This window comes from Leucoraja erinacea, chromosome 13 (genome assembly GCF_028641065.1).
Source record: "Leucoraja erinacea ecotype New England chromosome 13, Leri_hhj_1, whole genome shotgun sequence".
NCBI lineage: Eukaryota > Metazoa > Chordata > Chondrichthyes > Rajiformes > Rajidae > Leucoraja > Leucoraja erinaceus.
Window position 1 is genome coordinate 44,865,019 of NC_073389.1, and position 24,887 is coordinate 44,889,905.

The 24,887-nt window shown below is 45.4% G+C and overlaps 1 protein-coding gene across 1 annotated transcript; it reads right to left on the minus strand.

Annotated features, from left to right (window-relative positions):
• Positions 1-11,692: 11,692 nt before the first annotated feature.
• Positions 11,693-24,884, minus strand: LOC129702491 (serine-rich adhesin for platelets-like). The gene has a single exon (XM_055644217.1). The coding sequence runs from the start codon at positions 24,764-24,766 to the stop codon at positions 11,693-11,695; it is 13,074 nt and encodes a 4,357-aa protein (XP_055500192.1). The 5' UTR covers positions 24,767-24,884.
• Between the last annotated feature and the right edge of the window lie 3 nt (positions 24,885-24,887).

Below are 24,887 nucleotides of genomic sequence, written 5' to 3' on the forward strand. Positions count from 1 at the left end.
GCCGTTGTCTCTCCTGCTGTTATCTGGGACATGGTCTCTCCTGCAGTAGTTTGCACTGTAGTCTCATTTGATGTCTTTTGGGACTGAGTCTCCACTGTTGTACTTTGGGACATCATCTCTACTGCAATAGTTTGAGAGATGGTCACACCTGTGGCAGTTTGGGACATTGTCTCTCCTGTAGTAGTTTCAGATGCAATCTCTGGTGCAGTATTTTGGGATGTGGTCGCTACTGCTGTAGATTGCGACATGGCCTCTCCTGTTGTAGTTTGGAATGTGGTCTCTTCAGTAGAAGATTGGAACATGGTCTGTTCTGCAGTAGGTTGGGATGTTGTCACTACTGAACTAGTTTGGGACATTGTCTCTGCTGTAGTAATTTCAGATGTCAGCACTCCTGCAGTAGCTTGGGCTGTAGTCACGGGTGCAATTGTTTGGGTTGTGGTCTCTCCTGTAGTAGATTGAAACATCATCTCCCCTGTTGTAATTATGGACATGGTCTCTCCTGCAGTAGTTTGGGACGCGGTCTCTCCTATGGTAATTTTAGATGTGCTTTCTCCTTCAGTACTTTGGGAAATTATTTTTCCTATTGTAGATTGGGACATGGTCTCTACTTCAATAGTTCGTGATGTAGTCTCTTCTGCAGTAGTTGGAGACACGATCTCTCCTGTAGTAGTTTTTATCGTTGTCTCTCCTGCAGAAGTTTGGGCGGTGTTCTCTGCTGCAGTCGTTTCGGTCGTTGTCTCTCCTGCAGTAATTTGGGATATCGTCTGTCCTATTGTAGTTTGAGACAAGCTCTCTTCTGTGATAGTTTGGGATGTTGTCGCACCTTCAGAAGTTTGGGATATGATCTCTCCTGCCGTGGTTTGAAACGATACCTGCCGTGTTGTACGTTGGGATGTGGTCTCTCCTTCTGTGGTTATGGATGTGATTTCTCCTGCTGGAGTTTGGGACATTGTCTCTCCTATAGTAATTTCAGAAGCCATCTCTCCAGCACTAGTTTGTGATGTTGTCTCTCCTCCAGTAGAATGGGCCATGCTCTCTCCTGCATTAATACTGGACGTTGTCTCTCCAGCAGTAGTATGCACTGTAGTCTCTCTTGATGTACTTTGGGACTGAGTCTCCACCGTTGTACTTTGGGAGATCATCTCTACTGCAATAGTTTGGGAGGTGGTCTCACCTATGGCAGTTAGGGACATTGTCTCTCCTGTAGTAGATTCAGATGTGATCTCAGATGCAGTATTTTGGGATGTGGTCTCTACTGCTGTAGATTGGGACATAGTCTCTCCTGTTGTAGTTATGAATGTGATCTCTTCAGTTGAAGATTGGAACATGGTCTGTTCTACAGGAGTTTGGGATATTGTCACTACTGAAATAGTTTCAGATGTCAGCTCCTCTGTAGTAGCTTGGGCTGATGTCACTGGTGCAATTGTTTGGGTTGTGGTCTCTCCTGTGATAGATTGAGACATCATCTCTCCTGTTGTACTCTGGGACATGGTCTCTCCTGCAGTAGTTTGGGACATTGTCTGTCCTGTTGTAGGTTGAGATGTGGTCTCTCCTTCAGTAGGTATAGATGTGGTTTCTCCTGCAGGAGTTTGGGACATTGTCTCTCTTGTAGTAGTTTTGGATGTCTTGTCACCAGCAGTAGTTTGAGATGTTCTCTCACCTCCAGTTGATTGGACCGTGCCCTCTCCTGCATTTGCTCTGGACGTGGACTCTCCTGTAGTAGATTGAGCCGTTGTCTCTCCTGCTGTTCTCTGGGACATGGTCTCTCCTGCAGTTGTTTGCACTGTAGTCTCTCTTGATGTCTGTTGGGATTGAGTCTCCACTGTTGTACTTTGGGACATCATCTCTACTGCAATAATTTGAGAGATGGTCACACCTGTGGCAGTTTGGGACATTGTCTCTCCTGTAGTAGTTTCAGATGCAATCTCTGGTGCAGTATTTTGGGATGCGGTCTCTACTGCTGTAGATTGCGACATGGCCTCTCCTGTTGTAGTTTGGAATGTGGTCTCTTCAGTAGAAGATTGGAACATGGTCTGTTCTGCAGTAGGTTGGGATGTTGTCACTACTGAACTAGTTTGGGACATTGTCTCTGCTGTAGTAATTTCAGATGTCAGCACTCCTGCAGTAGCTTGGGCCGTAGTCACGGGTGCAATTGTTTGGGTTGTGGTCTCTCCTGTAGTAGATTGAAACATCATCTCCCTTGTTGTAATTACGGACATGGTCTCTCCTGCAGTAGTTTGGGACGCGGTCTCTCCTATGGTAGTTTTAGATGTGCTTTCTTCTTCAGTACTTTGGGAAATTATTTTTCCTGTTGTAGGTTGGGACATGGTCTCTACTTCAATAGTTCGTGATGTAGTCTCTTCTGCAGTAGTTGGAGACACGATCTCTCCTGTAGTAGTTTTTATCGTTGTCTCTCCTGCAGAAGTTTGGGCGGTGTTCTCTGCTGCAGTAGTTTTGGCCGTTGTCTCTCCTGCAGTAATTTGGGATATCGTCTGTCCTATTGTAGTTTGAGACAAGCTCTCTTCTGTGATAGTTTGGGATGTTGTCGCACCTTCAGAAGTTTGGGATATGATCTCTCCTGCCGTAGTTTGCAACGATGTCTGCCGTGTTGTACGTTGGGATGTGGTCTCTCCTTCTGTGGTTATGGATGTGATTTCTCCTGCTGGAGTTTGGGACATTGTCTCTCCTATAGTAATTTCAGAAGCCATCTCTCCAGCACTAGTTTGTGATGTTGTCTCTCCTCCAGTAGAATGAGCCGTGCTCTCTCCTGCATTAATACTGGACGTTGTCTCTCCAGCAGTAGTATGCACTGTAGTCTCTCTTGATGTACTTTGGGACTGAGTCTCCACCGTTGTACTTTGGGAGATCATCTCTACTGCAATAGTTTGGGAGGTGGTCTCACCTATGGCAGTTAGGGACATTGTCTCTTCTGTAGTAGATTCAGATGTGATCTCAGATGCAGTATTTTGGGATGTGGTCTCTACTGCTGTAGATTGGGACATAGTCTCTCCTGTTGTAGTTTTGAATGTGATCTCTTCAGTTGAAGATTGGAACATGGTCTGTTCTACAGGAGTTTGGGACATTGTCACTACTGAAATAGTTTCAGATGTCAGCTCCTCTGTAGTAGCTTGGGCTGATGTCACTGGTGCAATTGTTTGGGTCATGGTCTCTCCTGTGATAGATTGAGACATCATCTCTCCTGTTGTACTCAGGGACATGGTCTCTCCTGCAGTAGTTTGGGACAATGTCTGTCCTGTTGTAGGTTGAGATGTGGTCTCTCCTTCAGTAGGTATAGATGTGGTTTCTCCTGCAGGAGTTTGGGACATTGTCTCTCTTGTAGTAGTTTTGGATGTCTTGTCACCAGCAGTAGTTTGAGATGTTCTCTCACCTCCAGTTGATTGGACCGTGCCCTCTCCTGCATTTGCTCTGGACGTGGACTCTCCTGTAGTAGATTGAGCCGTTGTCTCTCCTGCTGTTCTCTGGGACATGGTCTCTCCTGCAGTTGTTTGCACTGTAGTCTCTCTTGATGTCTTTTGGGACTGAGTCTCCACTGTTGTACTTTGGGACATCATCTCTACTGCAATAGTTTGAGAGATGGTCACACCTGTGGCAGTTTGGGACATTGTCTCTCCTGTAGTAGTTTCAGATGCAATCTCTGGTGCAGTATTTTGGGATGCGGTCTCTACTGCTGTAGATTGCGACATGGCCTCTCCTGTTGTAGTTTGGAATGTGGTCTCTTCAGTAGAAGATTGGAACATGGTCTGTTCTGCAGTAGGTTGGGATGTTGTCACTACTGAACTAGTTTGGGACATTGTCTCTGCTGTAGTAATTTCAGATGTCAGCACTCCTGCAGTAGCTTGGGCCGTAGTCACGGGTGCAATTGTTTGGGATTGTGGTCTCTCCTGTAGTAGATTGAAACATCATCTCCCTTGTTGTAATTACGGACATGGTCTCTCCTGCAGTAGTTTGGGACGCGGTCTCTCCTATGGTAGTTTTAGATGTGCTTTCTTCTTCAGTACTTTGGGAAATTATTTTTCCTGTTGTAGGTTGGGACATGGTCTCTACTTCAATAGTTCGTGATGTAGTCTCTTCTGCAGTAGTTGGAGACACGATCTCTCCTGTAGTAGTTTTTATCGTTGTCTCTCCTGCAGAAGTTTGGGCGGTGTTCTCTGCTGCAGTAGTTTTGGCCGTTGTCTCTCCTGCAGTAATTTGGGATATCGTCTGTCCTATTGTAGTTTGAGACAAGCTCTCTTCTGTGATAGTTTGGGATGTTGTCGCACCTTCAGAAGTTTGGGATATGATCTCTCCTGCCGTAGTTTGAAACGATGTCTGCCGTGTTGTACGTTGGGATGTGGTCTCTCCTTCTGTGGTTATGGATGTGATTTCTCCTGCTGGAGTTTGGGACATTGTCTCTCCTATAGTAATTTCAGAAGCCATCTCTCCAGCACTAGTTTGTGATGTTGTCTCTCCTCCAGTAGAATGGGCCGTGCTCTCTCCTGCATTAATACTGGACGTTGTCTCTCCAGCAGTAGTATGCACTGTAGTCTCTCTTGATGTACTTTGGGACTGAGTCTCCACCGTTGTACTTTGGGAGATCATCTCTACTGCAATAGTTTGGGAGGTGGTCTCACCTATGGCAGTTAGGGACATTGTCTCTCCTGTAGTAGATTCAGATGTGATCTCAGATGCAGTATTTTGGGATGTGGTCTCTACTGCTGTAGATTGGGACATAGTCTCTCCTGTTGTAGTTATGAATGTGATCTCTTCAGTTGAAGATTGGAACATGGTCTGTTCTACAGGAGTTTGGGATATTGTCACTACTGAAATAGTTTCAGATGTCAGCTCCTCTGTAGTAGCTTGGGCTGATGTCACTGGTGCAATTGTTTGGGTCGTGGTCTCTCCTGTGATAGATTGAGACATTATCTCTCCTGTTGTACTCTGGGACATGGTCTCTCCTGCAGTAGTTTGGGACATTGTCTGTCCTGTTGTAGGTTGAGATGTGGTCTCTCCTTCAGTAGGTATAGATGTGGTTTCTCCTGCAGGAGTTTGGGACATTGTCTCTCTTGTAGTAGTTTTGGATGTCTTGTCACCAGCAGTAGTTTGAGATGTTCTCTCACCTCCAGTTGATTGGACCGTGCCCTCTCCTGCATTTGCTCTGGACGTGGGCTCTCCTGTAGTAGATTGAGCCGTTGTCTCTCCTGCTGTTCTCTGGGACATGGTCTCTCCTGCAGTTGTTTGCACTGTAGTCTCTCTTGATGTCTTTTGGGACTGAGTCTCCACTGTTGTACTTTGGGATATCATCTCTACTGCAATAGTTTGAGAGATGGTCACACCTGTGGCAGTTTGGGACATTGTCTCTCCTGTAGTAGTTTCAGATGCAATATCTGGTGCAGTATTTTGGGATGCGGTCTCTACTGCTGTAGATTGCGACATGGCCTCTCCTGTTGTAGTTTGGAATGTGGTCTCTTCAGTAGAAGATTGGAACATGGTCTGTTCTGCAGTAGTTTGGGATGTTGTCACTACTGAACTAGTTTGGGACATTGTCTCTGCTGTAGTAATTTCAGATGTCAGCACTCCTGCAGTAGCTTGGGCCGTAGTCACGGGTGCAATTGTTTGGATTGTGGTCTCTCCTGTAGTAGATTGAAACATCATCTCCCTTGTTGTAATTACGGACATGGTCTCTCCTGCAGTAGTTTGGGACGCGGTCTCTCCTATGGTAGTTTTAGATGTGCTTTCTTCTTCAGTACTTTGGGAAATTATTTTTCCTGTTGTAGGTTGGGACATGGTCTCTACTTCAATAGTTCGTGATGTAGTCTCTTCTGCAGTAGTTGGAGACACGATCTCTCCTGTAGTAGTTTTTATCGTTGTCTCTCCTGCAGAAGTTTGGGCGGTGTTCTCTGCTGCAGTAGTTTTGGCCGTTGTCTCTCCTGCAGTAATTTGGGATATCGTCTGTCCTATTGTAGTTTGAGACAAGCTCTCTTCTGTGATAGTTTGGGATGTTGTCGCACCTTCAGAAGTTTGGGATATGATCTCTCCTGCCGTAGTTTGAAACGATGTCTGCCGTGTTGTACGTTGGGATGTGGTCTCTCCTTCTGTGGTTATGGATGTGATTTCTCCTGCTGGAGTTTGGGACATTGTCTCTCCTATAGTAATTTCAGAAGCCATCTCTCCAGCACTAGTTTGTGATGTTGTCTCTCCTCCAGTAGAATGGGCCGTGCTCTCTCCTGCATTAATACTGGACGTTGTCTCTCCAGCAGTAGTATGCACTGTAGTCTCTCTTGATGTACTTTGGGACTGAGTCTCCACCGTTGTACTTTGGGAGATCATCTCTACTGCAATAGTTTGGGAGGTGGTCTCACCTATGGCAGTTAGGGACATTGTCTCTCCTGTAGTAGATTCAGATGTGATCTCAGATGCAGTATTTTGGGATGTGGTCTCTACTGCTGTAGATTGGGACATAGTCTCTCCTGTTGTAGTTATGAATGTGATCTCTTCAGTTGAAGATTGGAACATGGTCTGTTCTACAGGAGTTTGGGATATTGTCACTACTGAAATAGTTTCAGATGTCAGCTCCTCTGTAGTAGCTTGGGCTGATGTCACTGGTGCAATTGTTTGGGTCGTGGTCTCTCCTGTGATAGATTGAGACATCATCTCTCCTGTTGTACTCTGGGACATGGTCTCTCCTGCAGTAGTTTGGGACATTGTCTGTCCTGTTGTAGGTTGAGATGTGGTCTCTCCTTCAGTAGGTATAGATGTGGTTTCTCCTGCAGGAGTTTGGGACATTGTCTCTCTTGTAGTAGTTTTGGATGTCTTGTCACCAGCAGTAGTTTGAGATGTTCTCTCACCTCCAGTTGATTGGACCGTGCCCTCTCCTGCATTTGCTCTGGACGTGGACTCTCCTGTAGTAGATTGAGCCGTTGTCTCTCCTGCTGTTCTCTGGGACATGGTCTCTCCTGCAGTTGTTTGCACTGTAGTCTCTCTTGATGTCTTTTGGGACTGAGTCTCCACTGTTGTACTTTGGGATATCATCTCTACTGCAATAGTTTGAGAGATGGTCACACCTGTGGCAGTTTGGGACATTGTCTCTCCTGTAGTAGTTTCAGATGCAATATCTGGTGCAGTATTTTGGGATGCGGTCTCTACTGCTGTAGATTGCGACATGGCCTCTCCTGTTGTAGTTTGGAATGTGGTCTCTTCAGTAGAAGATTGGAACATGGTCTGTTCTGCAGTAGTTTGGGATGTTGTCACTACTGAACTAGTTTGGGACATTGTCTCTGCTGTAGTAATTTCAGATGTCAGCACTCCTGCAGTAGCTTGGGCCGTAGTCACGGGTGCAATTGTTTGGGTTGTGGTCTCTCCTGTAGTAGATTGAAACATCATCTCCCTTGTTGTAATTACGGACATGGTCTCTCCTGTAGTAGTTTGGGACGCGGTCTCTCCTATGGTAGTTTTAGATGTGCTTTCTTCTTCAGTACTTTGGGAAATTATTTTTCCTGTTGTAGGTTGGGACATGGTCTCTACTTCAAAAGTTCGTGATGTAGTCTCTTCTGCAGTAGTTGGAGACACGATCTCTCCTGTAGTAGTTTTTATCGTTGTCTCTCCTGCAGAAGTTTGGGCGGTGTTCACTGCTGCAGTAGTTTCGGCCGTTGTCTCTCCTGCAGTAATTTGGGATATCGTCTGTCCTATTGTAGTTTGAGACAAGCTCTCTTCTGTGATAGTTTGGGATGTTGTCGCACCTTCAGAAGTTTGGGATATGATCTCTCCTGCCGTAGTTTGAAACGATACCTGCCGTGTTGTACGTTGGGATGTGGTCTCTCCTTCTGTGGTTATGGATGTGATTTCTCCTGCTGGAGTTTGGGACATTGTCTCTCCTATAGTAATTTCAGAAGCCATCTCTCCAGCACTAGTTTGTGATGTTGTCTCTCCAGTAGAATGGGCCGTGCTCTCTCCTGCATTAATACTGGACGTTGTCTCTCCTGCAGTAGTATGCACTATAGCCTCTCTTGATGAGCTTTGGGACTGAGTCTCCACTGTTGTACTTTGGGAGATCATCTCTACTGCAATAGTTTGGGAGGTGGTCTCACCTATAGCAGTTAGGGACATTGTCTCTCCTGTAGTAGATTCAGATGTGATCGCAGATGCAGTATTTTGGGATGTGGTCTCTACTGCTGTAGATTGGGACATAGTCTCTCCTGTTGTAGTTTTGAATGTGATCTCTTCAGTTGAAGATTGGAACATGGTCTGTTCTACAGGAGTTTGGGATATTGTCACTACTGAAATAGTTTCAGATGTCAGCTCCTCTGTAGTAGCTTGGGCTGATGTCACTGGTGCAATTGTTTGGGTCATGGTCTCTCCTGTGATAGATTGAGACATCATCTCTCCTGTTGTACTCAGGGACATGGTCTCTCCTGCAGTAGTTTGGGACAATGTCTGTCCTGTTGTAGGTTGAGATGTGGTCTCTCCTTCAGTAGGTATAGATGTGGTTTCTCCTGCAGGAGTTTGGGACATTGTCTCTCTTGTAGTAGTTTTGGATGTCTTGTCACCAGCAGTAGTTTGAGATGTTCTCTCACCTCCAGTTGATTGGACCGTGCCCTCTCCTGCATTTGCTCTGGACGTGGACTCTCCTGTAGTAGATTGAGCCGTTGTCTCTCCTGCTGTTCTCTGGGACATGGTCTCTCCTGCAGTTGTTTGCACTGTAGTCTCTCTTGATGTCTTTTGGGACTGAGTCTCCACTGTTGTACTTTGGGATATCATCTCTACTGCAATAGTTTGAGAGATGGTCACACCTGTGGCAGTTTGGGACATTTTCTCTCCTGTAGTAGTTTCAGATGCAATATCTGGTGCAGTATTTTGGGATGCGGTCTCTACTGCTGTAGATTGCGACATGGCCTCTCCTGTTGTAGTTTGGAATGTGGTCTCTTCAGTAGAAGATTGGAACATGGTCTGTTCTGCAGTAGTTTGGGATGTTGTCACTACTGAACTAGTTTGGGACATTGTCTCTGCTGTAGTAATTTCAGATGTCAGCACTCCTGCAGTAGCTTGGGCCGTAGTCACGGGTGCAATTGTTTGTGTTGTGGTCTCTCCTGTAGTAGATTGAAACATCATCTCCCTTGTTGTAATTACGGACATGGTCTCTCCTGTAGTAGTTTGGGACGCGGTCTCTCCTATGGTAGTTTTAGATGTGCTTTCTTCTTCAGTACTTTGGGAAATTATTTTTCCTGTTGTAGGTTGGGACATGGTCTCTACTTCAATAGTTCGTGATGTAGTCTCTTCTGCAGTAGTTGGAGACACGATCTCTCCTGTAGTAGTTTTTATCGTTGTCTCTCCTGCAGAAGTTTGGGCGGTGTTCTCTGCTTGAGTCGTTTCGGCCGTTGTCTCTCCTGCAGTAATTTGGGATATAGTCTGTCCTATTGTAGTTTGAGACAAGCTCTCTTCTGTGATAGTTTGGGATGTTGTCGCACCTTCAGAAGTTTCGGATATGATCTCTCCTGCCATAGTTTGAAACGATATCTGCCGTGTTGTACGTTGGGATGTGGTCTCTCCTTCTGTGGTTATGGATGTGATTTCTCCTGCTGGAGTTTGGGACATTGTCTCTCCTATAGTAATTTCAGAAGCCATCTCTCCAGCACTAGTTTGTGATGTTGTCTCTCCAGTAGAATGGGCCGTGCTCTCTCCTGCATTAATACTGGACGTTGTCTCTCCTGCAGTAGTATGCACTATAGCCTCTCTTGATGAGCTTTGGGACTGAGTCTCCACTGTTGTACTTTGGGAGATCATCTCTACTGCAATAGTTTGGGAGGTGGTCTCACCTATAGCAGTTAGGGACATTGTCTCTCCTGTAGTAGATTCAGATGTGATCGCAGATGCAGTATTTTGGGATGTGGTCTCTACTGCTGTAGATTGGGACATAGTCTCTCCTGTTGTAGTTTTGAATGTGATCTCTTCAGTTGAAGATTGGAACATGGTCTGTTCTACAGGAGTTTGGGATATTGTCACTACTGAAATCATTTCAGATGTCAGCTCCTCTGTAGTAGCTTGGGCTGATGTCACTGGTGCAATTGTTTGGGTCATGGTCTCTCCTGTGATAGATTGAGACATCATCTCTCCTGTTGTACTCAGGGACATGGTCTCTCCTGCAGTAGTTTGGGACAATGTCTGTCCTGTTGTAGGTTGAGATGTGGTCTCTCCTTCAGTAGGTATAGATGTGGTTTCTCCTGCAGGAGTTTGGGACATTGTCTCTCTTGTAGTAGTTTTGGATGTCTTGTCACCAGCAGTAGTTTGAGATGTTCTCTCACCTCCAGTTGATTGGACCGTGCTCTCTCCTGCATTTGCTCTGGACGTGGACTCTCCTGTAGTAGATTGAGCCGTTGTCTCTCCTGCTGTTCTCTGGGACATGGTCTCTCCTGCAGTTGTTTGCACTGTAGTCTCTCTTGATGTCTTTTGGGACTGAGTCTCCACTGTTGTACTTTGGGACATCATCTCTACTGCAATAGTTTGAGAGATGGTCACACCTGTGGCAGTTTGGGACATTTTCTCTCCTGTAGTAGTTTCAGATGCAATCTCTGGTGCAGTATTTTGGGATGCGGTCTCTACTGCTGTAGATTGCGACATGGCCTCTCCTGTTGTAGTTTGGAATGTGGTCTCTTCAGTAGAAGATTGGAACATGGTCTGTTCTGCAGTAGGTTGGGATGTTGTCACTACTGAACTAGTTTGGGACATTGTCTCTGCTGTAGTAATTTCAGATGTCAGCACTCCTGCAGTAGCTTGGGCCGTAGTCACGGGTGCAATTGTTTGGGTTGTGGTCTCTCCTGTAGTAGATTGAAACATCATCTCCCCTGTTGTAATTACGGACATGGTCTCTCCTGTAGTAGTTTGGGGCGCGGTCTCTCCTATGGTAATTTTAGACGTGCTTTCTTCTTCAGTACTTTGGGAAATTATTTTTCCTGTTGTAGATTGGGACATGGTCTCTACTTCAATAGTTCGTGATGTAGTCTCTTCTGCAGTAGTTGGAGACACGATCTCTCCTGTAGTAGTTTTTATCGTTGTCTCTCCTGCAGAAGTTTGGGCGGTGTTCTCTGCTTGAGTCGTTTCGGCCGTTGTCTCTCCTGCAGTAATTTGGGATATAGTCTGTCCTATTGTAGTTTGAGACAAGCTCTCTTCTGTGATAGTTTGGGATGTTGTCGCACCTTCAGAAGTTTCGGATATGATCTCTCCTGCCATAGTTTGAAACGATATCTGCCGTGTTGTACGTTGGGATGTGGTCTCTCCTTCTGTGGTTATGGATGTGATTTCTCCTGCTGGAGTTTGGGACATTGTCTCTCCTATAGTAATTTCAGAAGCCATCTCTCCAGCACTAGTTTGTGATGTTGTCTCTCCAGTAGAATGGGCCGTGCTCTCTCCTGCATTAATACTGGACGTGCTCTCTCCTGCAGTAGTATGCACTATAGCCTCTCTTGATGACTTTGGGACTGAGTCTCCACTGTTGTACTTTGGGAGATATGCACTGCAATAGTCTCTCTATGAGTTAGTACTTTGTAGTAGACTCAGATGTGATCGCAGATGCAGTGGGATGTGGTCTCTACTGCTGTAGATTGGGACATAGTCATCTCTACTGCATGTGATCTCTTCAGTTGAAGATTGGAACATGGTCTCACAGGATTTGGGAGTATTGTCATACTGAAATAGTTTCCTGTCAGCTCCTCTGTAGTAGCTTGGGCTGACAATGGTCTGTCATGGACTCTCCTGTGATAGATTGAGATGTGGTGGTCTCTCCTCCTTTTGGGACAGTAGATGTAGGTTGAGATGTGGTCTCTCCTTCAGTAGATATAGATGTGGTTTCTCCTGCAGGAGTTTGGGACATTGTCTCTCTTGTAATAGTTTTGTATGTCTTGTCACCAGCAGTAGTTTGAGATGTTCTATCACCTCCAGTTGATTGGACCGTGCTCTCTCCTGCATTTGCTCTGGACGTGGACTCTACTGTAGTAGATTGAGCCGTAGTCTCTCCTGCTGTTTTCTGGGACATGGTCTCTCCTGCAGTTATTTGCACTGTAGTCTCTCTTGATGTCTTTTGGGACTGAGTCTCCACTGTTGTACTTTGGGACATCATCTCTACTGCAATAGTTTGAGAGATGGTCACACCTGTGGCAGTTTGGGACATAGTCTCTCCTGTAGTAGTTTCAGATGCAATCTCTGGTGCAGTATTTTGGGATGCGGTCTCTACTGCTGTAGATTGCGACATGGCCTCTCCTGTTGTAGTTTGGAATGTGGTCTCTTCAGTAGAAGATTGGAACATGGTCTGTTCTGCAGTAGGTTGGGATGTTGTCACTACTGAACTAGTTTGGGACATTGTCTCTGCTGTAGTAATTTCAGATGTCAGCACTCCTGCAGTAGCTTGGGCCGTAGTCGCGGGTGCAATTGTTTGGGTTGTGGTCTCTCCTGTAGTAGATTGAAACATCATCTCCCCTGTTGTAATTACGGACATGGTCTCTCCTGTAGTAGTTTGGGACGCGGTCTCTCCTATGGTAGTTTTAGATGTGCTTTCTTCTTCAGTACTTTGGGAAATTATTTTTCCTGTTGTAGGTTGGGACATGGTCTCTACTTCAATAGTTCGTGATGTAGTCTCTTCTGCAGTAGTTGGAGACACGATCTCTCCTGTAGTAGTTTTTATCGTTGTCTCCCCTGCAGAAGTTTGGGCGGTGTTCTCTGCTGCAGTAGTTTCGGCCGTTGTCTCTCCTGCAGTAATTTGGGATATCGTCTGTCCTATTGTAGTTTGAGACAAGCTCTCTTCTGTGATAGTTTGGGATGTTGTCGCTTCAGAAGTTTGGGATATGATCTCTCCTGCCGTAGTTTGAAACGATGTCTGCCGTGTTGTACGTTGGGATGTGGTCTCTCCTTCTGTGGTTATGGATGTGATTTCTCCTGCTGGAGTTTGAGATATTGTCTCTCCTATAGTAATTTCAGAAGCCATCTCTCCAGCACTAGTTTGTGATGTTGTCTCTCCTCCAGTAGAATGGGCCGTGCTCTCTCCTGCATTAATACTGGACGTTGTCTCTCCTGCAGTAGTATGCACTGTAGTCTCTCTTGATGTACTTTGGGACTGAGTCTCCACTGTTGTACTTTGGGAGATCATCTCTACTGCAATAGTTTGGGAGGTGGTCTCACCTATGGCAGTTAGTGACATTGTCTCTCCTGTAGTAGATTGGGACAATGTCTGTCCTGTTGTAGGTTGAGATGTGGTCTCTCCTTCAGTAGGTATAGATGTGGTTTCTACTGCAGGAGTTTGGGACATTGTCTCTCTTGTAGTAGTTTTGTATGTCTTGTCACCAGCAGTAGTTTGAGATGTTCTCTCACCTCCAGTTGATTGGACCGTGCTCTCTCCTGCATTTGCTCTGGACGTGGACTCTCCTGTAGTAGATTGAGCCGTTGTCTCTCCTGCTGTTCTCTGGGACATGGTCTCTCCTGCAGTAGTTTGCGCTGTAGTCTCATTTGATGTCTTTTGGGACTGAGTCTCCACTGCTGTACTTTGGGACATCATCTCTACTGCAATAGATTGAGAGATGGTCACACCTGTAGCAGTTTGGGACATTGTCTCTCCTGTAGTAGTTTCAGATGCAATCTCTGGTGCAGTATTTTGGGATGCGGTCACTACTGCTGTAGATTGCGACATGGCCTCTCCTGTTGTAGTTTGGAATGTGGTCTCTTCAGTAGAAGATTGGAACATGGTCTGTTCTGCAGTAGGTTGGGATGTTGTCACTACTGAACTAGTTTGGGACATTGTCTCTGCTGTAGTAATTTCTGATGTCAGCACTCCTGCAGTAGCTTGGGCCGTAGTCACGGATGCAATTGTTTGGGTTGTGGTCTCTCCTGTAGTAGATTGAAACATCATCTCCCCTGTTGTAATTATGGACATGGTCTCTCCTGCAGTAGTTTGGGACGCGGTCTCTCCTATGGTAATTTTAGATGTGCTTTCTTCTTCAGTACTTTGGGAAATTATTTTTCCTGTTGTAGATTGGGACATGGTCTCTACTTCAATAGTTCGTGATGTAGTCTCTTCTGCAGTAGTTGGAGACACGATCTCTCCTGTAGTAGTTTTTATCGTTGTCGCTCCTGCAGAAGTTTGTGCGGTGTTCTCGGCTGCAGTAGTTTCGGCCGTTGTCTCTCCTGCAGTAATTTGGGATATAGTCTGTCCTTTTGTAGTTTGAGACAAGCTCTCTTCTGTGATAGTTTGGGATGTTGTCGCACCTTCAGAAGTTTGGGATATGATCTCTCCTGCTGTAGTTTGAAACAATATCTGCCATGTTGTACGTTGGGGTGTGGTCTCTCCTTCTGTGGTTATGGATGTGATTTCTCCTGCTGGAATTTGGGACATTGTCTCTCCTATAGTAATTTCAGAAGCCATCTCTCCAACAATAGTTTGTGATGTTGTCACTCCTCCAGTAGAATGGGCCGTGCTCTCTCCTGCATTAATACTGGACGTTGTCTCTCCAGCAGTAGTATGCACTGTAGTCTCTCTTGATGTACTTTGATACTGAGTCTCCACTGTTGTACTTTGGGAGATCATCTCTACTGCAATAGTTTGGGAGGTGGTCTCACCTATGGCAGTTAGGGACATTGTCTCTCCTGTAGTAGAGCCAGATGTGATCTCAGATGCAGTATTTTGGGATGTAATCTCTATTGCTGTAGATTGGGACATAGTCTCTCCTGTTGTAGTTTTGAATGTGATCTCTTCAGTTGAAGATTGGAACATGGTCTGTTCTACAGGAGTTTGGGATATTGTCACTACTGAAATAGTTTCAGATGTCAGCTCCTCTGTAGTAGCTTGGGCTGATGTCACTGGTGCAATTGTTTGGGTCATGGTCTCTCCTGTGATAGATTGAGACATCATCTCTCCTGTTGTACTCTGGGACATGGTCTCTCCTGCAGTAGTTTGGGACAATGTCTGTCCTGTTGTAGGTTGAGATGTGGTCTCTCCTTCAGTAGGTATAGATGTGGTTTCTCCTGCAGGAGTTTGGGACATTGTCTCTCTTGTAGTAGTTTTGGATGTCTTGTCACCAGCAGTAGTTTGAGATGTTCTCTCACCTCCAGTTGATTGGACCGTGCTCTCTCCTGCATTTGCTCTGGACGTGGACTCTCCTGTAGTAGATTGAGCCGTTGTCTCTCCTGCTGTTCTCTGGGACATGGTCTCTCCTGCAGTTGTTTGCACTGTAGTCTCTCTTGATGTCTTTTGGGACTGAGTCTCCACTGTTGTACTTTGGGACATCATCTCTACTGCAATAGTTTGAGAGATGGTCACACCTGTGGCAGTTTGGGACATTGTCTCTCCTGTAGTAGTTTCAGATGCAATCTCTGGTGCAGTATTTTGGGATGCGGTCACTACTGCTGTAGATTGCGACATGGCCTCTCCTGTTGTGGTTTGGAATGTGGTCTCTTCAGTAGAAGATTGGAACATGGTCTGTTCTGCAGTAGGTTGGGATGTTGTCACTACTGAACTTGTTTGGGACATTGTCTCTGCTGTAGTAATTTCAGATGTCAGCACTCCTGCAGTAGCTTGGGCCGTAGTCACGGGTGCAATTGTTTGGGTTGTGGTCTCTCCTGTAGTAGATTGAAATATCATCTCCCCTGTTGTAATTACGGACATGGTCTCTCCTGTAGTAGTTTGGGACGCGGTCTCTCCTATGGTAATTTTAGATGTGCTTTCTTCTTCAGTACTTTGGGAAATTATTTTTCCTGTTGTAGATTGGGACATGGTCTCTACTTCAATAGTTCGTGATGTAGTCTCTTCTGCAGTAGTTGAAGACACGATCTCTCCTGTAGTAGTTTTTATCGTTGTCTCTCCTGCAGAAGTTTGTGCTGTGTTCTCTGCTGCAGTAGTTTCGGCCGTTGTCTCTCCTGCAGTAATTTGGGATATCGTCTGTCCTATTGTAGTTTGAGACAAGCTCTCTTCTGTGATAATTTGGGATGTTGTCGCACCTTCAGAAGTTTGGGATATGATCTCTCCTGCCGAAGTTTGAAACAATATCTGCCGTGTTGTACGTTGGGATGTGGTCTCTCCTTCTGTGGTTATGGATGTGATTTCTCCTGCTGGAGTTTGGGACATTGTCTCTCCTATTGTAATTTCAGAAGCCATCTCTCCAGCTCTAGTTTGTGATGTTGTCTCTCCTCCAGTAGAATGGGCCGTGCTCTCTCCTGCATTAATACTGGACGTTGTCTCTCCAGCAGTAGTATGCACTGTAGTCTCTCTTGATATACTTTGGGACTGAGTCTCCACCGTTGTACTTTGGGAGGTCATCTCTACTGCAATAGTTTGGGAGGTGGTCTCACCTATGGCAGTTAGGGACATTGTCTCTCCTGTAGTAGATTCAGATGTGATCGCAGGTGCAGTATTTTGGGATGTGGTCTCTACTGCTGTAGATTGGGACATAGTCTCTCCTGTTGTAGTTTTGAATGTGATCTCTTCAGTTGAAGATTGGAACATGGTCTGTTCTACAGGAGTTTGGGATATTGTCACTACTGAAATTGTTTCAGATGTCAGCTCCTCTGTAGTTGCTTGGGCTGATGTCACTGGTGCAATTGTTTGGGTCATGGTCTCTCCTGTGATAGATTGAGACATCATCTCTCCTGTTGTACTCTGGGACATGGTCTCTCCTGCAGTAGTTTGGGACAATGTCTGTCCTGTTGTAGGTTGAGATGTGGTCTCTCCTTCAGTAGGTATAGATGTGGTTTCTCCTGCAGGAGTTTGGGACATTGTCTCTCTTGTAGTAGTTTTGGATGTCTTGACACCAGCAGTAGTTTGAGATGTTCTCTCACCTCCAGTTGATTGGACCGTGCTCTCTCCTGCATTTGCTCTGGACGTGGACTCTCCTGTAGTAGATTGAGCCGTTGTCTCTCCTGCTGTTCTCTGGGACATGGTCTCTCCTGCAGTATTTTGCAGTGTAGTCTCATTTGATGTCTTTTGGGACTGAGTCTCCACTGTTGTACTTTGGGACATCATCTCTACTGCAATAGTTTGAGAGATGGTCACACCTGTGGCACTTTGGGACATGGTCTCTCCTGCAGTAGTTTCAGAAGTGATCTCTGGTGCATTATTTTGGGATACGGTCTCTACTGCTGTTGATTGGGACATGGTCTCTCCAATTGTAGTTTGGAATGTGGTCTCTCTTGATGTACTTTGAAACTGTGTCTCCACTGTTCTACTTTGTGACATCATCTCTGCTGCAATAGTTTGTGTCATGGTCTCACCTGTGTCAGTTTGGGACATTGTCTCTCCCGTAATAGTTTCAGATGTGATTTCTGGGGCAGTATTTTGGGATGCGGTCTCTACTGCAGTAGATTGGGACATGATCTGTCCTGTTGTAGTTTGGAATGTGGTCTCTTCAGTAGAAGATTGGAACATGGTATGTTCTGCAGTAGGTTGGGATGTTGTCACTACTGAACTAGTTTGAGACATTGTCTGTGCTGTAGTAATTTCAGATGTCAGATCTCCTGCAGTAGCTTGGAGCATAGTCACTGGTGCAATTGTTTGGGTTGTGGTCTCTCCTGTAGTAGATTGAAACATCATCTCCCCTATTGTACTTGGGGATATGGTATCTCTTGCATTAGTTTGGGACGCGGTCTCTCCTTTGGTAGTTTTGGACGTGGTATCTTCTGCATTACTTTGGGAAATTATTTTTCCTGTTGTAGATTGGGACATGGTCTCTACTTCAATAGTTCGTGATGTAGTCTCTTCTGCAGTAGTTGGAGACATGATCTCTCCTGTAGTAGTTTTTATCGTTGTCTCTCCTGCAGAAGTTTGTGCGGCGTTCCCCGCGGCAGAAGTTTTGGCCGTTGTCTCTCCTGCAGTATTTTGGGATAACGTCTGTCCTGTTTTAGTTTGAGGCAAGCTCTCTTCTGTGATAGTTTGTGATGTTTTCACTCCTTCAGTAGTTTGGGATATGATCTCTCCTGCCGTAGTTTGGGACGATGTCTGTCCTGTTGTACGTTGGGATATGGTCTCTCCTTCTGTGGTCATGGATGTGATTTCTCCCTCAGGCGTTTGGGACATTGTCTCTCCTGTAGTAGTTTCAGATGCCATATCTCCAGCACCAGTTTGGGATGTTGTCTCTCCTCCAATAGAATGGACCGTGATCTCTCCAGCTTTAATTCTGAATGTAGTCTCTCCTGCAGTAGTATGCACTGTAGTCTCTCTTGATGTACTTTGTGACTGGGACTCCACTGTTGTAATTTGGGACATCATCTCTACTGCAATAGTTTGGGATGTGATCTCAGCTGCGGCAGTTTGGGACATTGTCTCTCCTGTAGTAGTTACAGATGTGATCTCTGGTGCAGTATTTTGTGATGCGGTCACTACTGCTGTTGATTGAGACATGGTACCACCTGTTGTAGTTTGGAATGTGGTCCCTTCAGTAGAAGATTGGAACATGGTCTGTTCTACAGGAGTTTGGGATATTGTTACTACTGAACTAGTTTGGGACATTGTCTCTGCTGTAATAATTTCAGATGTCAGCTCTCTTGTAGGAGCTTGGGCCATAGTCACTGGTGCAATTGTTTGGGTCACCGTCTTCCCTGTAGTAGATTGAGACATCATTTCCCCTATTGTACTCTGGGACATGGACTCTCCTGCAGTAGTTTGGGGCACGATCTCTCCTATGGTAGTTTTAGACGTCGTATCTTCAGTACTTTGGGAAATTATTTTTTCTGCTGTAGATTGGGACTTGTTCTCTTCTTCTATAGTTAATGATGTAGTCTCTTTTGCAGTAGTTAGAGATGTGATATCTCCTGTGGTAGTTTTTAACGTTGTCTCTCCTGCAGTAGTTGCAGCCGTTTTCTCTCCTGCAGTATTTTGGGATACCATTTGTGCTGTTGAAGCTGGAGACAAGTTCTCTTCTGTGATAGTTTGGGATGTTTTCGCTCCTTCAGTAGTTTGGGATATGATCTCTCTTGCCATAGTTTGGGACGATATCTGCCCTGTTGTACGTTGAGATGTGGTTTCTCCTTCTGTGGTTATGGATGTGATTTCTCCTGCTAGAGTTTGGAACATTGTCTCTCGTATAGTAACTTCAGAAGCCATCTCTCTAGCACTAGTTTGGGATGTTGTCTCTCCCCCAGTAGAATGGGCCATGCTCTCTCCAGAATTAATTCTGGACGTTGTCTCTCCTGTGCTAGTTTCAGATGTGATGTCTGGTGCAGTATTTTGTGATGCGGTCTCTACTGATGTAGATTGGGACATGGTCTCTCCTGTTGTAGTTTGGAATGTGGTCTCTTCAGTAGAAGATTGGAACATGTTCTGTTCTGCAGTAGGTTGGGATGTTGTCACTACTGAAGTAGATTGGGACATTGTCTCTGCTGTAGTAATTTCAGATGTCAGCACTCCTGCAGTAGCTTGGGCCGTAGTCACGGGTGCAATTGTTTGGGTTGTGGTCTCTCCTGTAGTAGATTGAAACATCATCTCCCCTGTTGTAATTACGGACATGGTCTCTCCTGCAGTAGTTTGGGACGCAGTCTCTCCTATGGTAATTTTAGATGTGCTTTCTTCTTCAGTACTTTGGGAAATTATTTTTCCTGTTGTAGATTGGAACATGGTCTCTACTTCAATAGTTCGTGATGTAGTCTCTTCTGCAGTAGTTGGAGACACGATCTCTCCTGTAGTAGTTTTTATCGTTGTCTCTCCTGCAGAAGTTTGGGCAGTGTTCTCTGCTGCAGTAGTTTCGGCCGTTGTCTCTCCTGCAGTAATTAGGGATATCGTCTGTCCTATTGTAGTTTGAGACAAGCTCTCTTCTGTGATAGTTTGGGATGTTGTCGCACCTTCAGAAGTTTGGGATATGATCTCTCCTGCCGTAGTTTGAAACGATATCTGCCGTGTTGGACGTTGGGATGTGGTCTCTCCTTCTGTGGTTATGGATGTGATTTCTCCTGCTGGAGTTTGGGACATTGTCTCTCCTATAGTAATTTCAGAAGCCATCTCTCCAGCACTAGTTTGTGATGTTGTCTCTCCTCCAGTAGAAGGGGCCGTGCTCTCTCCTGCATTAATACTGGATGTTGTCTCTCCTGCAGTAGTATGCACTGTAGTCTCGCTTGATGTACTTTGGGACTGAGTCTCCACTGTTGTACTTTGGGAGATCATCTCTACTGCAATAGTTTGGGAGGTGGTCTCACCTATGGCAGTTAGGGACATTGTCTCTCCTGTAGTAGATTCAGATGCAATCTCTGGTGCATTAGTTTGCGATGCGGTCTCTACTGCTGTAGATTGCAACATGGCCTCTCCTGTTGTAGTTTGGAATGTGGTCTCTTCAGTAGAAGATTGGAACATGGTCTGTTCTGCAGTAGGTTGGGATGTTGTCACTACTGAACTAGTTTGGGACATTGTCTCTGCTGTAGTAATTTCAGATGTCAGCTCTCCTGCAGTAGCTTGGGCCATAGTCACTGGTACAATTGTTTGGGTTGTGGTCTCTCCTGTAGTAGATTGAAACATCATCTTCCCTGTTGTACTCTGGGACATAGTCTCTCCTGCAGTAGTTCGGAACACGGTCTCTCCAATGGTAGTTTTGGACGTGGTTTCTTCTTCAGTACTCTGGGAAATGTTCTTTCCTGGAGTACTCTCTGTTGTCTCTCCTGCAGTATTTTGGGATATCACATGTCCTTTTGTAATTTGAGAGAAGCTCTCTTCTGTGATAGTTTGAGATGTTGTCGCGCCTTCAGTAGTTTGGGATATGATCTCTCCTGCAGTAGTTTGGGACAATGTCTGTCCTGTTCTAGGTTGAGATGTGGTCTCTCCTTCAGTAGTTATAGATGTGGTTTCTCCTGCAGGAGTTTGGGAAATTGTCTCTCTTGTAGTAGATTCGGATGTCATGTCAACAGCAGTAGTTTGAGATGTTGCCTCACTTCCAGTTGATTGGACCGTGCTCTCTCCTGCATTTGCTCTGGACATGGTCTCTCCTGCTGTAGTTTCGACTGTAGTCTCGCTTGATGTATTTTGGAACCGAGTCTCCACTGTTGTGCTTTGGGACATCATCTCTTCTGCAATAGTTTGTGTTGTGGTCTCACCTGTGGCAGTTTGGGACATTGTCTCTCCTGTAGTAGTTTCAGGTGCGATCTCTGGTGCAGTATTTTGGGATGCGGTCTCAACTGCTATAGATTGGGACATGGTCTCTCCTGTTGTAGTTTGGAATGTGGTCTCTTCAGCAGAAGATTGGAACATGGTCTGTTCTGCAGTAGGTTGGGATGTTGTCACTACTGAACTAGTTTGGGACATTGTCTCTGCTATTGTAATTTCAGATGTCATCTCTCCTGCAGCAGCTTTGGTCGTAGTCACTGGTGCAATTGTTTGGATTGTGGTCTCTCCTGTAGTAGATTGAAACATCATCTCCCCTGTTGTAATCTGGGACATGGTCTCTCCTGCAATAGTTTGGGATGCGGTCTTTCCTATGTTAATTTTGGACGTTGTTTTTTCTTCAGTACTTTGGGAAATTATTTTTCCTGTTGTAGATTGGGACATGGTCTCCACTTCAATAGTTCGTGATGAAGTCTCTTCTGCAGTAGTATGAGACATGATCTCTCCTGTTGTAGTTTTTATCGTTGTCTCTCCTGCAGATGTTTGAGCGGTGTTCTCTGCTGCAGTAGTTTCGGCCGTTGTCTCTACTGCAGTAATTTGGGACATGGTCTCTCCTGTTGTAGTTTGGAATGTGGTCTCTTCAGTAGAAGATTGGAACATGGTCTGTTCTGCAGTATGTTGTGATGTTGTCACTACTGAACTAGTTTGGGACATTGTCTCTGCTGTAGTAATTTCAGATGTCAGCATTCCTGCAGTAGCTTGGGCCGTAGTCACTGGTGCAATTGTTTGGGTTGTGGTCTCTGCTGTAGTAGATTGAGACATCATCTCCCCTGTTGTACTCTGGGACATAGTCTCTCCTGCAGTATTTTGGGATATCATATGTCCTGTAGTAGTTTGAGACAAGCTCTCTTCTGTGATAGTTTGGGATGTCGTTGTGCCTTCAGTAGTTTGGGATATGATCTCTCCTGCGGTAGTTTGGGACGATGTCTGTCCTGTTGTAGGTTGAGATGTGGTCTCCCCGTCAGTAGTTATAGATGTGGTTTCTCCTGCAGGAGTTTGAGACATTGTCTCTCTTGTAGTAGTTCCGGATGTCATCTCTCCAGCACTAGTTTGGGATGTTGTCTCTCCTCCAGTAGAATGGGTTGTGCTCCCTCCTGCATTACTTCTGGATGTAGTCTCTCCTGTAGTTGTTTGAGACGTTGTCTTTCCCGCTGTTCTCTGGGACATGGTCTCTCCTTCAGTAGTTTGCACTGTAGTCTCTCTTGATGTACTTTGGGACTGAGTTTCCACTGTTGTACTTTGGGACATCATCTCTACTGCAATAGTTTGAGAGGTGGTCGCACCTTTGGCAGTTTGGGAAATTGTCTCTCCTGTAGTAGATTGGAATTTGCTCTCTTCTGCAGTAGATTGGGACATGGTCTGTTCAGCGGGAGTTTGGGACGTTGTCACTCCTGAACTGGTTTGGGTCATCATCTCTGTTGTAGTAATTTCAGATGTCATCCCTCCTGTTGTACTCGGGGATATGATCTCTCCTGCAGTAGTTTGGGATGTAGCCTCTCCTCTGGTAGTTTTGGATGTGGATTCCTCTTCAGTTCTTTGGGAAATTATTTTTTCAGTTACAGATTGGGACATGGTCTCACCATCAGTAATTAGAGATGTTGTCATTCCTGCAGTAGCTTGGGCTGTTGTCTCCCCTGCAGTAATTTGGGATGATGAATATCCTGTTGTACTGTGGTATGTGGTCACTCCATCAGTAGTTAGTGATGTGGTTTCTCCTGCAGTAGTTTGGGACATTTCCTCTCCTGCAGTAGTTTGGGACATTTTCTTTCCTGCAGTAGTTTGGGACATTGTCCCTCCTGTAGTAGTTTCGGATGTCATCTCTCCAGCAGCAGTTTGGGGTGTTGTGTCTCCTCTAGTAGCTTGGGCCGTAGTCTCTCCTGCAATAGTTCTGGACATGTTCTCTCCTGTAGTAGATTGAGTCATTGTCTTCCCCACTGTACTCTGGGTCATGGTCTCTCCTGCAGTTGTTTGGGGCATGGTCACTCCTGCAGTAGTTTGGAATGTTGTCTCTTCTGTAGTAGATTGGAACATGGTCTGTTCTGCAGTTGTTTGGGATGTCACTCCTGAAGTAGTTTGGAACATTGTGTTTGCTGTAGTAATTTCAGATGTCAGCTCTCCTGCAGTAGTTTGGGCCGTAGTCACTGGTGCAATTGTTTGAGTCGCTGCCTCTCCTGTAATAGATTTAGACATCATTTCTCCTGTTGTATTCTGGAACATGGTCTCTCCTGCAGTAGTTTGGGACGCGGTCTCTCCTATGGTAATTTTGGATGTGGTTTCTTCTTCAATACTTTGGGAAATGATTTTTCCTGTTGTAGATTGGGGCATGGTCTCTATTTCGATAGTTAGTGATGTGGTCTTTTCTGCAGTAGTTTGGGACATGATCTCTCCTGTGGTAGTTTTTAACATTGTCTCTCCTACAGGTGTTTGGGTTGTGGTCTCTCCAGCAGTAGTTTCAGTGGTTGTCTCTCCTGCAGTAGTTTGGGATACCATTAGTCCTGTTGTGGTTTGAGACAAGCTCTCTTCTGTGATAGTTTGGGATGTTATTGCTCCTTCAGTAGTTTGGGATATGATCTCTCCTGCAGCAGTTTGGGATGATGTCTGTCCTGTTGTATATTGGGATGTGGTCTCTCCTTCAGTAGGTATGGATGTGATTTCTCCTGCAGGAGGTTGGGACATTATCTCTCCTGTAGTAGTTTTAGATGTCATCTCTCCAGCAGTCATTTGGGATGTTGCCTCTCCTCCAGTAGATTGGGCCGTGCTCTCTCCTGCAATAGTTGTGGATGTGGTCTCTCCTGTAATAGATTGAGACACTGTCTCTCCCACTGTTCTCTGGGACATGGTCTCTCCTGCAGTAGTTTTGAGTTTAGTCTCTCTTGTTGTACTTTGGGACAGAGTCTCCCCTGTTGTACTTTGAGACATCATCTCCCCTGCAGTAGTTTGAAACAAGGTATCTACTACAGTAGTTTGGGCCGTGATTTCATCCGTTGCAGTTTGGGACATTGTCTCTCCTATAGTAGTTTCAGATGTGATCCCTGCTGCAGTAGTTTGGGATGTGGTCTCTTCTGTTATCGATTGGGACATGGACTCTCTTGTTGCAATTTGGGACATGGTCTGCTCTGCAGTAGTTTGGGTCACTCCTGCTATTGTTTGGGACATTATCTTTCCTGCATTAGTTTTGGATGTAATATCTCCTGAAGTAGTTTGGAATGATGTCTGGCCTGTTGTAAGTTTGGATGTGGTCTCTCCATCAGTAGTTAGGGATATGGATTCTCCAGCAGCAGTTTGGGATAAGGTTTCTTCTGTAGTAGTTTCAGATGTCATCTCTCCTGCAGATGTTGTCTCTGCTCCAGTAGATTGGGCCATAGTCTCTCCAGCAATAGTTCTGGATGTGTTCTCTCCTGTAGTAGATTGAGACATCGTCTCTCCCATTGTTCTCAGGGACATGGTCTCTACTGCAGTAATTTGGACTGTGGTCTCACCTCTTGCTGTTTGGGACAATGTCTCTCCTGTAGTAGTTTCAGAAGTGATATCTGCTGCAGTAGTTTGGGATGTGGTCTCTAATGTAGTAGATTGGGACATAGACTCTCCTGTATTAGATAGGGACATGGTCTCTCCTGCAGTAGTTTTGGTCTTGGTAGCCCCTGCAGTATTTTGGGACATCTTCTGTCCTGTTGTAGTTTGCGAATTGGTCTCTTCGGTGATATTTTGGGATGTTGTCTGTCCTTTAGAGGTTTGGGACGTGATCTCTCCTGCAGTAGTTTTGGACAATGTCTGTCCTGCA